Source organism: Gracilinanus agilis, chromosome 4 (assembly GCF_016433145.1).
Source record: "Gracilinanus agilis isolate LMUSP501 chromosome 4, AgileGrace, whole genome shotgun sequence".
Taxonomy (NCBI): Eukaryota; Metazoa; Chordata; class Mammalia; order Didelphimorphia; family Didelphidae; genus Gracilinanus; species Gracilinanus agilis.
The window spans coordinates 21677076-21695356 of record NC_058133.1 but is presented as its reverse complement, the minus strand read 5'-3'; the positions used below and the strand labels follow the sequence as shown (position 1 = coordinate 21695356).

General features: G+C 37.3%; 1 protein-coding gene across 1 annotated transcript in view; it reads right to left on the bottom strand.

Moving 5' to 3' along the window:
• Positions 1–5238: 5238 nt before the first annotated feature.
• Positions 5239–18281, bottom strand: part of C8B (complement C8 beta chain) — a 78740-nt gene continuing 65697 nt past the window's right edge. The window contains exons 9-13 of the mRNA XM_044674783.1: positions 16728–16853; positions 12216–12388; positions 9950–10103; positions 7541–7609; positions 5239–5384 (exon numbers count right to left, since the gene is read on the bottom strand). Coding sequence (XP_044530718.1) covers positions 5239–5384; positions 7541–7609; positions 9950–10103; positions 12216–12388; positions 16728–16853 — 668 coding nt within the window. The remainder of the gene's footprint in view (positions 5385–7540; positions 7610–9949; positions 10104–12215; positions 12389–16727; positions 16854–18281) is intronic.

Genomic DNA, 18281 nt, shown 5'->3' with positions numbered 1-18281 from the left:
AAATCTATAACCTTATGATCTCCTGAGGTGGGCCATTCCACTTTGAGACAGTTCTAATGACTAAGAATATTTTGCTTGGGTTTATCCAAGATTTGTCCCTATGAATCTCTCTCACCACATATCCTCATCGTTACTAGTTTTGTATTCTTAGAGTCAAATGAAATGAGTCCAATCTTTCTATTCCTGAAAGCCTTCTAACATGTGTGAACTACTTTAAAAGAAGATATTGAATAATTCACTTGACTTCTCAACACCTGACTGGAACGGGAAATACCAAGATGAGTTGTTTGTCCTTCTGGCAGGAGGTGGGATGGACTATTTGGGTTATCTATATGACACCATGGTCCCAGCAGATGCTGGGAAATATGAAAATGAACTAAAAAGAAACTTTCTAAAAAGGGGAGAGAGAGAGAGAGAAAGAGAGTGAGAGAGAGAGAGAGAGAGAGAGAGAGAGAGAGAGAGAGAGAGAGAGAGAGAGAGAAAGCGCAAAACTTAAAGATATTTATTTAAAAGGTGAAATAAACAAACTTTAGGAAATAAATTGTAGTGAGATATCTGTAAAAAAGAGATAATCCCAAACCAGGATCCATGAGACTTCCATTGGAGTCCTCATTATATCACTAACATGCTGTGTGACCTTGAACTAGTTACTTTTCTTCTCTTAGCCAGAGTTAGAAAATGGTTATACTATTAGATCATGTGACTAGATGATATCTAAGGACACTTCCACCTGTGGATTTCATTTTGTGAATCTATAGACTTCTAGGCTGTTGTAAGAAATAATAACTTTAACCACCCCCTTCCTCTTTCTCCTCCACCACCATCATCAAGATTGCTCACATTTACAGGGAGATTTTTTGGCTTTCAAGGCATTTGACATCTGACATCTCATCTGATCTTCATCTTCCCCTACTTTCCCTGGAAAGTAAGTTCTATAGTTATTATTATACCCATTTTGCAGATGAGACATCTGAGGCTTAAAGAGGTTATGAAGCTTTATTCATGGTCTCACAAAGAATATGTGGACCTAGAACCATGAAGATCAGGAAGTAGTTCCTGCCTCTGAAACTATTTCTATGTCTATAGACAAGTCTGCTAACTTCTCTGGATCACAGTTCTCTCATTTGTTATGGAGGCAATAATGGCCAGACCATCCACCTCACAGAATTACTGTGACACTTCATTGAAATAATTGATAGAAAGAACTGCCTTGAAGGATTAGATAAATATTAGCCATTGTTATCATTAGAACTTTAAGTCAAGGATTTTTAATAATGTTGAGGATAATTTTGATATTACTTAATAAGATCAAATCAATACAATTCAGACCTCTAGTGCTAAAAGGTTCTTCAGAGAACACTGACATCAACTTTTTCATTTAATAGTTGAAGAATATGAAGCCAAGGAAGGTTAATGACTTACCCAAGTACATACATTTAGTAAATACCTGGTAAAAGATTCTTGTTAAAAACATATTGCAAGGGATAGCTAGGTGGCTCAGTGGATTGAGAGCAAGGCCTAGATATAGGAGGTCCTAGGTTCAAATCTGGATTCAGATACTTCCTAGCTGTGTGATCTTAGGCAAGTTACTTATCCCCCATTGCCTAGCCCTTACCATTCTTCTGCCTTGTAATCAATATACAGTATTGATTCTAAGTTGGGAAGTAGGGGTTTTTTATTTTAGTTTTGTTTTAATTTTTTATTTTTAGAAAATTTTTCCATGGTTACATAATTCATGTTTTTACTTTACCCTTCACCCCCTCAACCCCTCCCCCCCATAGCTAACTCGCATTTCCACTGGTTTTAACATGTGTGGTCAGTCAAGACTTATATACATATTATTGATAGTTACATTGGTGTGGTCTTTTTGGGTCTACATCCCTAATCATGTCCTCTTCAACCCAAGTGTTCAAGCAGTTGTTTTTTTTCTGTGTTTCCACTCCTGTAGTTCTTCCTCTGAATGTGGGTAGCATTCTTTTCCATAAATCCCTCAGAACTTTCTTGGGTCATTGCATTGCTGCTGGTACAGACGTCCATTACATTCGATTTTACCACAGTGTATCTGTCTCTGTGTACAGTGTTCTCCTGAATCTGTGCCTTTCACTCTGCATCAATTCCTGGAGGTCTTTCCAGTTCACATGGAATTCCTCCAGTTTATTATTCCTTTGATCACAACAGTATTCCATCACCAACATATACCACAATTTGTTCAGCCATTCCCCAATTGAAGGACATACCCTCCTTTTCCAGTTTTTTGCCACCACAAAAAGTGCAGCTATAAATATTTTCGTACAAGTCTGTTTATCTATGATCTCTTTGGATACAAACCCAGCAATGGTATGGCTGGATCAAAGGGCAGGCATTCTTTTATCGCACTTTGGGCATAGTTCCAAATTGCCATCCAGAATGGTTGGATTAGTTCACAACTCCACCAGCAGTGCATTAACATCCCAATTTTGCCACATCCCTTCCAACATTCATTACTCTCCCCTGCTATCATTTTAGCCAATCTGCTAGGTTTGAGGTAGTACCTCAGAGTTGTTTTCATTTGAATTTCTCTATTTATTAGAGATTTAGAAAACTTTCTCATGTGCTTATTGATACTTTTGATTTCTTTATCTGAAAATTGCCTATTCATGTCCCTTGCCCATTTATCAATTGTGGAACGGCTTGATTTTTTATACAATTGATTTAGCTCCTTGTATATTTGAGTAATTAGACTTCTGTCAGAATTTTTTGTTATAAAGATTTTTTCTCAGTTTGTAGTTTCCATTCTGATTTTGGTTGCATTGTTTTTGTTTGTACAAAAACGTTTTAATTTAATATAATCGAAATTATTTATTTTACATTTTGTAATTTTTTTCTAACTCTTGCTTGGTTTTAAAATCTTTCCTTTCCCAGAGATCTGACAAGTATACTATTCTGTGTTCACCTAATTTACTTACAGTTTCCTTCTTTATATTCAAGTCTTTCACCCATTCTGAATTTATCTTGGTGTAGGGTGTGAGATATTGATCTAAACCTAATCTCTCCCATATTGTTTTCCAATTTTCCCAGCAGGTTTTGTCAAATAGTGGATTTTTGTCCCCAAAGTTGGGCTCTTTAGGTTTATCATACACTGTTTTGAGGACGTCACTTACCCCAAGTCTATTCCATTGATCCTCCCTTCTGTCTCTTAGCCAGTATCATATTGTTTTGATGACTGCTGCTTTATAGTATAACTTAAAATCTGGTACTGCTAAGCCACCTTCTTTCACGTTTTTTTTCATTATTTCCCTTGATATTCTTGATCTTTTGTTCTTCCAAATAAACTTTGTTATAGTTTTTTTCTAATTCAGTAAAAACGTTTTATGGTAGTTTGATAGGTATGGCACTAAATAAGTAAATTAATTTGGGTAGAATGGTCATTTTTACTATGTTAGCTCATCCTACCCACAAGCACTCAATGTTTTTCCAATTGTTTAGATCTAGTTTTAATTGTTTGGAATGTGTTTTCTAGTTATGTTCTATAATTCCTGTGTTTGTTTTGGTAGATAGATTCCTAAGTATTTTATATTGTCTAGGGTGATTTTTAAATGGTATTTCTCTTTCTACCTCTTTCTTCTGTGATATGTTGGGAATATATAGAAATGCTGATGATTTATGTGCATTTATTTTGTATCCTGCAGCATTGCTAAAATTGTTGATTATTTCTATTAGCTTTTTAGTTGATTCTCTAGGATTTTTTAAGTAGACCATCATATCATCTGCAAAGAGTGATAGTTTAGTCTCCTCATTGCCTATTTTAATTACTTCAATTTCTTTTTCTTCTCTAATTGCTATTGCTAGTGTTTCTAGTACAATGTTAAATAATAGAGGTGATAATGGTCATCCTTGTTTAACACCTGATCTTATTGGAAAGTCTTCTAATTTATCCCCATTGCATATTATGCTTGTTGATGGTTTAAGATATATACTGTTTATTATTTTTAGGAAAGGTCCTTCTATTCCTATACTTTCTAGTGTTTTCAGTAGGAATGAGTGTTGTATTTTGTTAAAGGCTTTTCCAGCATCTATTGAGATAATCATGTGGTTTTTGTTGGTTTGCTTGTTGATATGTTCAATTCTTTGGATGGTTTTCCTAATGTTGAACCATCCTTGCATTCCTGGTATGAATCCCACCTGATCATGATGGGTAAGAGTTTTTAAAAAAGAAATATATTGCAGAAATGATAAATGTTGGAGGGATGTAGGAGAATTGGGACACTGATGTACTGTTGGTTGGATTGTGAACTGCTCCTATGCTGGTGGCCAATATGGAACCATGTCCAAAGGGCCATAAAACTACTTCCCTTTGACCCAACAATACCACTACTGGTTCTGTAGTCCAAAGAGATCAAAGATAAAGGAAAGTGATCTATTTGTATAGAAAAATGTAGAACGGCTCTTTTTATAGTGGCAAAGACTTGGAAAATGCAGGGGTATTCATCATTTGGGGAGAGGCTGAACAAATGGTGGTATGTGGTTGTAATGGAAAACTAAACAGGATGAGTTCAGAAAAACCTGGAAAGACTTATATGAACTGATGCAAAGTGAAGTGAGCAGAATCAGGAGAAAAGTATGTACAGCAAGAGAAATATTGCATGATAACCAACTGTGAAGGAAGAAATTATTTTCAGAAAAATAAGGTTCTAAGATAACCCCAAGTGACAAATGATATAAAACGTTTTCCATGGCCAAAGAAACTGCTGGAATCTAATTGCAGATCAAAGCATTCCATCCGTCACTTCATTTCCTTTATGAGATTTTGATTGTACATGTGGTGTCTTCAGTCACAACATGAGGAAGATGGAAATATGAATTGCATGAAAGCACTGATATAACTTTATCAGACTATTTACCACCTCAGGGAGGGAGAGGATAAGAATTGCAACATATCAGAAAACAATTTTTAAAAATTGTTTCTACATGTAATTGAAAAAAATCCAATAAAAACAGATTGCAATACATAGACTAGTGGGTTTATTTTTTTAATGAACAAAGGCATCTTCTCTTCTAAAAACAGAACAAAACAAACCCCAAACAAAAATTTTACTCATGCTAGTCTCTTGGGCAAGTCCAATCTGCTTGTTGGCAGGTGGGCCAGTGTAAGCCAGGAGACCTTCGCATCTGGGCTGCCTCCATAAGAAAAGTGAAGGGCAGGAGCTATAAAGCAGGAGTGTGAGGGGTTCCTGGGGCTGGGCAGGAGCGTCTGCTTTGCTAGCAGCTCCTCTCTTCTTTCTGGCGTCCTGGGCATGTCTTGATGCTCCCTGGAATTGGGCTATTGCACTGCCTCTCTCTCTTTTGCTTGGCTTCTATGCAGTCTGTCCAACTGGTCCAGCAGCTCCAGCTCCCTGTAGCATCACCTAGGGAGGCAGAGACCAAAGCAAACCAATAGAGGGATGGTATTCCTCTGTGTGTATGTTTGCACCTATTACATACATGTGCATTATGCATGTCAGTATATAGATATGTTTTATTTCATGTCATAGATTGCATATATTGCATGCATACATTCCAATACATGTAGCAATAATAATAGCATTTATATAACAATTAAAGCATGCAAATATTTCCATATATTATCTCATTTGATTTTCATATCCACTGCAGGAGGCAGACACTATTATGATCCTATATTTTACAGATGATGGGACTGAGGCAGACAGAATTCAAGTGACTTATTCAGGTTCATATGATTAGTAAGATACATGTATAGATACATACAATATAAATATATGGTTAGTAGGACAGGATAATAAGGTTAAGTATATAGAAACAAAGGACAACAGGGCACAGGAGAGAGAGAGCTGGGCTCAATCAGATCTGAATTCAAGTCTTCCTGGAACACATACTAACTATGTTTTTCTAGGTAGGTCACCCCTCTCAATGCTGGCCATTAAGATCCAGCTCCCTCCCCTGTTTCTCTGACTCTCTCTGTCTCTCTCTGTCTCTCTCTCCACTGCTTCTCTGAATATGTGTATCCATATATAGATATATGTATATACATAAACATATGTATATAGGTAAATGGATGCAAACACATTTTAAAATAAACCTATTTAAGTGCATACATATACCTACATGACATGTGTATGCATATATAGACTAATATGTGTTGATATCTATATAAGCCAACACACATACATGTATAAATACCACTCACAATATTCCTAGTGCTGTGTGAAGTGCTATCAGTGGACAAAAATTAAATTTTCATTCAGGAAGTAAAGGACCTGTGTTCGAATCCTGACTTAGCCAATTTCTACCTGTTCCCTGTGTGACTTTGGGTGAGTCCTTATCTATCTCTAGGTCTCAATTTCCTCCTCAATAAAACAAAAGGAAGTTGGAATGGATATCCTCTATGGCAGTGGCAAGCAATAAATTCCATATGGAATAGGAGTCTCTAAAGTATACATAAGGATCCCTGTAGGGCACATGTTAACATAGAAAACTGCATATGAAAATATTCTATGTTTTATTCTATTTTAATTTATTTTGTTAAATATTTTAAAATTATATTTAGTTTATTTTTCATTATGTTATATTAGTATATATAATTACATATATAGTATGTAATATAATTATATATTATGTATAATAACACAAAACATGTTTATATTTTATTATTTTATAAATTATATTTAAATGTATATTTTAATCCCATTCAGGCTACTCTCAAGACTATTGTAGGAGCCTTACAGAGTATGTTTGATCACTCTGCTCTAGAGTTCCTTCTTTTTTGTGATACTGATTTTACCTCTTTATGGTCAGCTGACCACCAGCATCCCTGTGAAATATAGTTGGCTGGGAGATAGGAAGGATCCAATGAAGCTCAATTGCCTCACATAAATGATGCCTGGAATTTATTAATGGGATGATAAATTTAGAGTAAGATGGATCATAGAAGACACCTGTATAGAAGTCTATCCATATAGAAGTCATAACTTTATAGATAAGGAAAAAGTCCAGAGATATTAAGAGATTTTCCTAAGCTTATACATGTAGTAAAGATCCCAGAGGCAGGCTCAGAACTTAGTTGTCATGACTCTAAAATTGGTGCTCTGTCCATTGTCCTACAGTTTTTTGTTGAAAGTGTCAGCCAGAAGCGAAGACCAATCTTTAGGTGTATTTTGACCACAATGGAAATCAGCTCTAAGGTCATCTAACTAGTTATGAATGATCTGTTTTGCATTATGCAACCCAAGATCATGTCACTGATGATGGAGTTGGCAATAAGAATAATCTTACTCAAGAGTATAGCAAGAACCCAGTAGAATTAGGATCAAAGCTTGGTTGGTAACTGGAGAAGAGAGCATTTTGACACATGGTGGGCATAGGTAGTGTGTAATGGAGAATTAGAGGAGTTTGGCTAGACAGGTAGACTGAAATTGAAGATAAGGAACCTCGAGTGCAAAGTGAAAGAGTTTGGACACTAGCCTAAAGGTTACCTCCTGAAAGTCACGGGAAGTTTCAGGGAAGGGGTAGGAATAGATGGGGGAGGAGATTTTTTATTACTTACCCTCAGAAGTGCCCAGCTCACAGCCTATTCCACAGGTTCCCATGCCACAGAGACATTCACAATAAGAATCTACAATAGAAAAAAATATGAAAAATCAGATCCCTCAGGGAATACTGGAGTCACTTCTCCATGGTACCTATCTCTGCTTGGATGAAGAAGGCATTGTGGGATAGATGTAGTGAATAATTTGTCAATGAACTCACTTAGGCCTAGAGAAGGAAACAAATGTCTGAGCCCGTTGGAAGTTGGTGGACTTTCCTTTCATTCTTTCCTGTCTAAGCTCTCCTGGTCCTAGACCCTTTCCATCTGAGTCTGATAGACGACTAGGACACCAAATGAATGCTGTCTTCTATGGTGAGACACAACAATGAAAACACATTTCTTCTTTTCAAAGACTCATCTTTAGATGGGGCAGGGAGTCCAGTACCTTACACAAAAGGATTCTAAGGATGGGAATTTCAAACAGTTACACGTGAGTAGGGAAATGTTGGGGAGGCAAGAAAGAAGTTTCTTTAGAAATATTTGAAGATTACACACAGATGCAAATACATATGAGGAGAAGTAGGAAAAAGAGGAAGGGAGAGAGGATGAGGATAAGAAGGAGGAGAAAGAGGAAGGGGAAGAATATGAGAAGGAAGAAGAGGAGGAAGAAGAAGAATAGGAAGAGGAAGGAGGAGGAAGTGAAGATAACGATACTGTGTAAACACCATGCTAAATGCATTACAATTATTTATAATAATTCAATTTTTTAGAGCCAAAGTCCAAAATCTGGTTCTGCCACTTACTATTTATGGAGCAATCATCTTACCAATTTGGGTCTCATTTTTCTTCTCTGTAAATCTCTGTAAAATGTAGGAGTTTCATTAGGTGGACCTCTGAGGTCCCTGTCCATTGCAAGTCATGTTCCCATGATCATATATATCATAGTGCCCTCCCCATAGTAGGTGCTTAATAAATGTTTAGTGATCATTGTTCTGTCATTCCTGTATCTGTTATATAGGTAGCATCATCTGAAGTCAGTGGTACATCCCACTAGAAAGTTCTCTGTACATATTTTGGATTTAATTATTTTTCAAACACTTTCCTACAATATATGAAAGCTCTTTGGAATGAGGAATTCTTTCTTTGTTTTTGATCCTTATTTGGTTACTAGCATTGAACAGGTGCTTAATAAGCATATGTGAAGCAAGTGAATGAGGACGTCACTTCTTTAGTTAGGTGTTGGGGCTGCCTTAGGATGTGGCAGGTGAGAGCAAGGTTGTATTTCTTGAAGGCTGAATAAAATATAGAATAAAATATAGAGAATATAGAGAAAGAGCGATGGTAGTGGATAGACAGTCCAAATGCTGCTTCTCTGGTACCAATGAAATGTGGAAAAAATAGAGCATGACACCCAGGGCATCATGCCCATCGTCTATGGAGAATTGTGGGAGGATATGGACAAAAATCCCATGACATAAGAAGGTATGCATACCAGTGGAGGTGGTACTCATGACTCTCATGACTATGAGACCATGGCATCATTGAAGGGCAACAGTACAGATATATTATTCTATCACCTATGCCTGGGATTCTTCACCTGAATGCCATAAACTTTAGTTAAATAAATAGACAGATAGATGATAAATAGGTACAGAGCTTTTATATATCTTTAACTGTTTTTCAATGTTATTGATTTCCTTAGAAATCACAGGTATTTTATTGCATGCATTTAAAAACAGGAAGCAGAGAAAGGATCAATAGTCTTCAGTAGCCTATCAAAGGAATCCAGGACACAAAAAAGATAATAGATATAGGGCCAGAACTGCTCCATGGATGAGTGTGGAGATTTTTGGCAGCCCCCATATCCTTGATCAGATAGTCATTTCTCTTAAAAACCCTTCTACTTTTGGAATTCCTTCTGTTATTTTGTGGAGGAGGGTAACATTAGGGGACTGGTTAAAGGGATCAGGTATAAGAGCAAAGGAAGTCATCCTCTGGAAATCTCCAAAAGCATCACATTGAGCAGAAATTGAGAATAAGTTTCCTCCTGGGCTAAAAAGAATATCATGGAAAACAGAGAATTAAAGCTCCAGAGTACCGTTGGAACAAGACATCTGAGGCCAGGAGACCTTTTAGCATTTTGCAGATGATCTTTCTAAGTAGGAGATTTGTTTTTCTGATCTTTTATGACTATAGGATCCAGGGGGGCAGGTCAGTGGCTCAGCAGATTTAGAACCAGGTCCAGTGATGGAAAGTCTTGGTTTCCAGTCTTACCTCAGCCACTTCCTACCTGTGTGAACCTGGACAAGTCATTTTACTCCCATTGCCTAGCCCTTACTGCTCCAGTGGAACCAATATATACTATTGATTCTAAGACGGAAGGTAAGAGTCTTAAAAAAAAAACTGGTGATCCATCCTACAACATACCTCTAATGATAGGAAATCCATTTCCGAGGCATGGAGCACAGTGACAGACATGAGTTTCTTCATAGTACTCTTTGACAGCATTCCTCATGTTGTTTTTCAGGTGCATCATGTTCATAGAATTAGGACCTGTCCACATTTCATGCATAGGAATTACCTGGATGAGTGTGGGGAGGCGAATGAATAAAAGGGTTTGTGTCAAAAGGATAGATTGCATGATTGGTCGAGTGCCAAACTTCGAAAATATAAGGGAATCCTGAAGAGAGTTAGTTTGAAAAGTTGAGAAAGATGGATTAATCTCCCTTGACCTCTGTTTCCTCAACTGTAAAATGAGACCTGGTGGATACCTTCTAGTCATAGTTTTAAGATTCTCTAATCCTGGGTGTTTCTTTTTGAAGGAAGACAATTCACTTTCCTTTCAATCAAAAAGCAGGAAATGAAACACACCCTAATCCAGCCTTCACTACCCCTTACCTAGAACACTGCAATAACTTTCTATCGATTTCTACCTTAAATATCCATCTATTTCCAAAACATCCTCCATTTAGTTGAAAGAATCATTTTCTTAAAGCATAAGTCTGCCCATATTACTCGCCTACTGAAAAAAATCACTTGGCTCCCTCTTACCTCTAGGATGAAATATAAACCCCTTAGTTTGGTTGATGAACATCCTTTAAAAAAACCTGTGTATTGGGGGCAGCTGGGTAGCTCAGTGGATAGAGAGCCAGGCCTAGAGATGGGAGGTCCTAGGTTCAAATCTGGCCTCAGACACTTCCCAGCTGTGTGACCCTGGGCAAGTCACTTGATCCCCATTGCCTACCCTTACCATTCTTCTGCCTTGGAGCCAATACACAGTATTGACTCCAAGATGGAAGGTAAGGGTTTAAAAAACAAAAAATAAAAAGTTATGTATTGGTTCCAAGACAAAAGGGTGGTAAGGGGTAGGGAATGGGGGTTAAAGGACTATTCAGGGTCACACAGTTAAGAAGTACATTGAATATCTTTAACAAGCTCACAACAGTCTCTATTTTCAGATTCATTTTCCACTATTATCTTTTTTTTACAACCCTTAACTTCTGTGTATTGGTTCCTAGGTGGAAGAGTGGTAAGGGTGGGCAATGGGGGTCAAGTGACTTGCCCAGGGTCACACAGCTGGGAAGTGTCTGAGGCCGGATTTGAACCCAGGACCTCCTGTCTCTAGGCCTGACTCTCCATCCACTGAGTTACCCAGCTGCCCCCTTCCACTATTATCTTAATGAAGTCTCCATGCAACCAAATTGGCCTGCCTGCTATTACCTACTCATGCCATTTAATTTCCCACCTCTGCTCCTTTGTAATGTTATTCATCCTGTATGCCCGGAGTGATTCTGTGAGGATAAAGACTCAAGAAATACCTTGAACCTGTGGAAGCTATCCTGGGGATACACAAAAGCATGGATTTGGGGGTCTCTTGTACGGTTTTAAGTACAGGGGTATCCAGGAGGCAAAAAGATGAGAGTAGTATTTTAGGAAAGATTGTTTTGGGGCAGGATGTACATCATAATAATAAGCATCTCATAATTTTGCACACCATTCAAAGTTATAATTAGGTAGAATATGGTAATTGTTGGATATTGATTAATTTGACATCTGGAAAAAGAAGGATGGTAGAGGATACACAATCCCAAAGCTGTACTGAGACTCATTAGATGTTGAAAATTTAGAATCTGGTCCAAAAGGCAGCACAAATTCAAATAATGCCACTATTTAACAGGACTCACTTGCTCTAATTGGGACCTGGCTATAGAAAGTGCTTCCTCACAACAATTCTGGACAGATGTTATTATGCCCATTTTATAGAGGAGGAAAAACAATGTTCTGAAATATTAAATGATTTTTTTACAGTCATAAAAGTAGTATGGGTCTGAAGCAACATTTGTACTAGGAATTTTCTGATTCCAGGTAGAACACTGTATGGCCTACCAAATCCTGATTCTCAGGAGGGGCTGAAGGAGGTTGACCCTGGAGGCTAGAAATCAGTTGAGAGATTGTAGCAGTTAAGTTGAGAGGACATAAGAAACCAACCAAAGGTGCCAGCTGTGATATTAAGAAGGAAAGAGCAGACAAAAAAGATGCTGAAAAAGAAGATCCATTAGCTCCCAGTGATTGATTAGATGTGGATGGCCAGGTCAAAGAGAGACGAAAGATATTTTGAGAATTCAAGCCTGGATAAGTGAGGGGATTGATATCTCTGAGAGAGGCAGCAATGGATATTGAACATGTTCTCTACCTTTATCTTTAGGACTTCTGGGAAGAATTTTGCAGCATCTCCCCATTTCTCCATCAGCTCTTTATTTGGAAGTCTGTTATATGCTAGAGATGTGATAGATGGTATTGTCCCACCACGTAAGAAGACAGCCAGATCCTCCACAATAGGGAGGTCTTCATCTGTTTTACCTAAATCTGAGAGGGATGAAAGAGAGACAGACACACAGAAAGACAGACAGAGTCAGAGGGGGGAGGGAGAAATGGAGGGAAAGAGAGAGAGATTGGCTTTTAAAAAATTATAGCCTCCACTCTAAAATATAATATTGTATCTGTGCTTAGAACTCATCTTAAAGCTGGGATAGACCTTCAAAATCATCTAGCCACAGAATCAAAGAAATATCCAATTTCAAGACTGGAAGAGATTTGAGTAGCCATTGAAGAAATGCTATACTTGAAAATGAATTTTTTAAAAACAAAATCCAACTCAGACATTTTACAAAGGATAAGAGAAAGTTTAGATAGGGCAAATGATTTCTCAAAAGTCACATAGTTGATTAAAGAGGTGTGATTCTCCCAGTTCTTCAATTTCCAATACTGTCCCTTCAATAACTTCTTAGCATGTCATGGGTAATGATCATATTTAAAAAGTAATTGCTATGACAAGCTGATCTCCAAAAAGGTCTCTGAATTCTATTGTTATTATAATCAATGGGCGAAGTTCTGGCCCATGGTACTGGAAGTCAACAAGACACACTGTGATTACGTCCTGATTCTATGATTCAGGTTTTTACAACTTGAGGTGTCCATGGGGACTCTATAGGAGAACAGGGAAGTGAAAGGTTTGGAATGGGTCCTTAGAATAAAACTTAGGTCAAAGTGACCCTTTCTTTCACTCTTTACTCACAGTAGACACTATTTAAAAATTATTCCCTGAAATTAAACAGAATTCTAGAAATAGAGGGTTACTCAAGGACATGGACATGCATCTTCCCTAAGAATGGTGAACTTTTAAAAGTTGGTGTGCCAAGTTGGAGGATGGGGAACCCTGGTCTAGAAGGATTTACATGTGAATTTTATCCAACTTTTAAAGAATAATTGAAACCTAAACAATATAAACTATTCTCAAACATTGAGAAAGGAAATGGTCTACCAAATCCATTTATGAAACAAATATAGTTCTAATAACCTAAAATAGAGGACAAAACAATGAAAGAGAATTATAGACCAGGATTACTAATGAATATCCATTCAAAAATTTAAAATAAAATCCTGCCAAAAAACTATAGCACTACATCTAAAAATTACTCACTATAATCATGTTGGATTTATACCAGGGGTATGAGGATGGTTCAACAGTAGCAGAACAATGAACGTGACTCATCAAGTTAAAAACAAAAATGAAAGACATGTTTCATTCTTTGGATTTGTTCCTTTGACATTTTGCCCAGTACCTGGCACACATAAATTTCTTCTTTTTTTTTTAAGTCTTTTTTTTTTAAACCCTTAACTTCGGTGTATTGTCTCATAGGTGGAAGAGTGGTAAGGGTGGGCAATGGGGGTCAAGTGACTTGCCCAGGGTCACACAGCTGGGAAGTGGCTGAGGCCGGGTTTGAACCTAGGACCTCCTGTCTCTAGGCCTGACTCTCACTCCACTGAGCCACCCAGCTGCCCCCACATTAATTTCTTAATAAATTTTGATGGTTGATTGGCATTGGATAAAAAGCTGGTCTTAGGAAGACATGCATCGAGGTCCTACCTAACATGGACAAGCTTTGTGACACTCACCAACTCGCTTAATTTCTCAGGGATGGCTGGTATGGCTCTCTAACATTATACATTATAGAGAAGGGGATGAACTGGGAGATGAGGGGACATGGGCTAGATGGTCTCTGAGATTCCTTCCCACTCTACATCTATGGTTGACCTCAGATTACTTCCTTCCATGTACTCTATATTCCCAAATGGATTCATTTCTCCCTCTGGAATAATCACATCCATGTGCCTTTGATCAGGCTGGTCTCATTCTCTCTACCTGGAATTTCATCTGTTCTCTTTTTCCTACCAAATTCTCCAAGAAGTCCTTCCTGATTCTCACAATTGGTAATAATCTGTCTCGTCTTTCTTAATAGCTCCAAAAGTATTTAATAAAATATTCTAGAATTTGTTTAAAAAATAACATTTGATTACCATCAAGGGAGCTGAGAAATGACAGATGAACTGTAACTTGTTTGCTAGAAGGAGTTCCCACTCTAGGAGTTCTCCTTACTGATGAAATTCCAAATCTTTCCATATTTATGCATATATCGATATATATGCATATAGTTATAGTCAGTTAAGATATGTTAAAAGGTTTCCAAAGACATATATTTGCTTTTTTTTAGTGCTTATTCTTAAGGTTAAAATCTAGCCCAAATCAAGATGCTATTCATGTCACAATGGGTCCAGACTCACCTTCTTCCCTTCCCTTCCCTTTCCTAGATACCATCTTCCTTGTGCTTACTCCCACCATCATTTTATTTCAGTTAGAACCAAGTATGAATCAATACAGGTATCCTTTTCACATCATCGGGGTTAGGGATGAGGTGCCCCTATGATCTGGAATATCCACGTAAAAGATTTTAGCACTCTTATGCCATAAAAGTCTGATTTTCTTTCTTTTTTTCTTTTATGGGATGTTTACAGTACCTTATTGTGAAATTAGGGTTAAGCATTTGGCCATAGGCTACATGTAGCTCAATTTTAAGATATCGCTACATACCAGCCTTTATGTGTCTTCCACTGATTTTCATACTCTTTCAGTGAATTTTAACTTTTTACTTATTTTAACATGAAAAAAGAAATTTCATATATTTATGATATAAAAAGACAATATGTGTTGATATTAATTATTACTCTACATATATTTATTCACTTCTCAGCTTCTAATTTTTTTCTGTGTTATCTGTGGGCCTTCAAGTGCTATTTGCAGCTTATGTAAAGGTCCCCAAAAATTCCCATTTAATTTCTCATGCCAATCTATGATATATCGATACAATGGGGAAAGTCATGATGTGAAAGGGATATTTGTAGTCATAATGAGTCCAGTGATGTAAGTATCTTCAGTGATATTCTTCAAAGTTCAGTTCAGCTTTTTCTTTTTCCCTGTATGGGTCAGTTTATTCATATGAATAAATAATAACTTTTTGTGTATCTATACAATTATCATTTAAAACAAATTAATTTTAAATTAAAAAGTATGCATTTAAAATGAAAACATAGCATTATATGCAAGTGGAAATATTAGAAACTTTCCCAATAAATACTGGCATAAAGCAAGGATGCCTACTTTTCCCACAGTTATTCAACAATTTTAGAAATGTGACAACAAGAAAAGAAGGACATAAAACTATTCCCATTTGCTGATAACAAAATAGCTTACTTAGATAATTCTTAAGAATCAGCAAATAAGCTACTTGGGAAAAAACCAATAACCCCACTAAATTGAAAGAAGACAAGATAAACCCTCAAAAAATCAGTTCCTATAGTTTTGAAACAATTTTAAAAGCATAAATGGAATGGGGAGTCATTCAAAATTACTAATTGAAAACAATTTACCAAGGCACACTTAAGACCTGTATTTTTTAAAGAAATAAAGAATGACTAAAATAACTGAGGAAATAGCTCTTGAGGTTATACTAAGGCAAAAAAAAATGCTGATACTACCTCGATTAATTTGCAGATTTAGCAATATGTTGGTTGAACTGCCAAAAGATATTTCAAGCAGCTAGATAAAATAACAAAATTCATTATTAGGAACAAAAGTTCTAGAATCACTAGAAAAATAATGAAAGAAAGTTGCAACGAGGAGGGAATTTTCCCTCCTATTTAGAAATATTTTGAAAGTCCAGATGATACCATAAGCCCCCAATTGTCCAAATAATTTGTTTTTGATTAGTCATATAATCAGTCAGTAAGCATTTACTAAATATTAAAATATGGAAAAATGCTAGGGATATAAGGAAAGGAAAAAACAGAAAAATGTCAGTAAAAAAAAAACCTAAAAAGGAAAAAAAAGGAAAAAGAAGCAATTGGACTCAATAACCCAGTGTTTTATAGAATCAAGACATACATTACTTGAAATAATATCTTTTTTTTTGTCCAGAAGAGGAAAACTGGAAAGAGTTTAGTAGAAATTAGATCTAGATCAGTATCAGATTTATCGTATCCCATAGTAAACTCAAAATGCATATAGATTAGTCCTTGTTGCTCTGTTGTGATGAAGGATTGTAAATATTATTGGTTCCTTCTGAATTAAACACCACCCCTCCCTCACTTTTATTGTTTGGGGACAGAGTCTGCAAGGTTTCATCTACATTATATATTTGGTAATGCAAACTAGCAGCCAGATGGTAAGGTTGACTCAGATTCACTTACTCCAAACCAGAAAAGAGGAGAAGGAATTCTGTAAGAGTAGGAGCCTTTTGGCAGGTCATTTTCAAAATATACCCCTCCCACCCTGCCACCTGCTGTGCCAATCCCTCAATCAGACACTCACTTGCTATTTGATCCAAGAGGACATGGCATCTTTGGTCCATTCTCATGCCAACAAAGTCTCTACTTGTGATGTCACTTGAGTGATATGCTTCCTGAGTACAGGACTTGATATCATCAAAGGTATAACCTTCAAAACAGGAAAAAAACAGCAAAAGACTTGTCAATGAAGCAGCATTTAGCAAGCATTTCTTATGTGCTAGGCATTGCAGAAATAAAGATAAAAGTGAATAGTCTCTGCCCTCAGGGAGTTTATGTTCTACATGAGAGAATGAAGCATTCTCACACATGGGAAAATGCAAAATAAATACCCAATGACTGGAGATGAGGGAGAATCAAGAACTAGAGAATCAGGCAAGCAAGGCTTCTTGAAAGAAGAGAAGCATTCATTGTGAGCCAGGAAGAGAATGTAGGATTTCAAGATGTAGAAATAAGAGGTACATTCCAGCCATGGGGGAAGAGTTAGTATAAACATCCTTTGTAAAAGGGTGAGATAGAATGCCGTCTATGAAGAATAGGAAACTGGTTAGCCTAGCTGGAACATAGTATGTGGGAGGAGAAGAAGGAGAATAAAGTATAATCAACTTGGAAATATAGGCCAGAGGTGGGTTGTGGAGGGCTTTCAGTGTCAAACAGAGGAATTTACACTTATTCCTAGAGATGCTGGAGAGCCATTGGAGTGGAATAGAGAAAGGAGATGGTTACATTCAATATGGATCAACGTAAAAGCTGTGAGGAGCATGGATTGTAGGGGCACATGGAATGACAGGGACTCATAAGCCTCTCTAAATCCTGATGAGTCCTTGATGATTTCAAATCTCCATGATTCATTCTGTTAGTGCAGGTGGTCCCTCCCTTTCCCCATGGGCCCAAGAACACAGATCTCATTTTCTTGGGGCATAAAAGTTCATCACCTGGTGGACAGATCTCTTGCTACCCAGGCTAACCTTTGGATGTCTGATACGATCCTGGGCTGGGTCTCTACTTAGAAAGGATAACATAAGCTTGTAAATCCCTGACATAGCCTGACATGTGGTCTCAGGGTTCCTGCCAAACCAAGTTGAGAATCAAGAAGCGAATTTTAGAGTAAGTCTTGGAGCACATCCTTCTAGGAACTGACTACCTATCAAACCCTTTGCTCAGCCTCCAACTCCACCTACGTGTATCTAATTGTGTATATCTGGTCACCTCTTTCAAAGACCCAGTTTGGCTTGGAAAAGAGACTTTGCCTTAAAATTCTCCAGAACTCTGGAAATGAAAGGAATGATAGAAGCCGACTGCTCCAGTGCATCACTGTGTAAGACTGCCAAATACGGCCTCCTAAGCAAGTGGTCTTTCTTTTTTCTTTTCTTTTCTTTTTTTTTTTTAAACCCTTACCTTCCCAAGGCAGAAGAGTGGTAAGGGCTAGGCAATGGGGGTCAAGTGACTTGCCCAGGGTCACATGGCTAGGAATTGTCTGAGGCCAGATTTGAACCTAGGATCTCCCATCTCTAGACCTGGCACTCAATCCACTGAGCTACCCAGCTACCCCCAAGCAAGTGGTCTTTCATCCAGCATC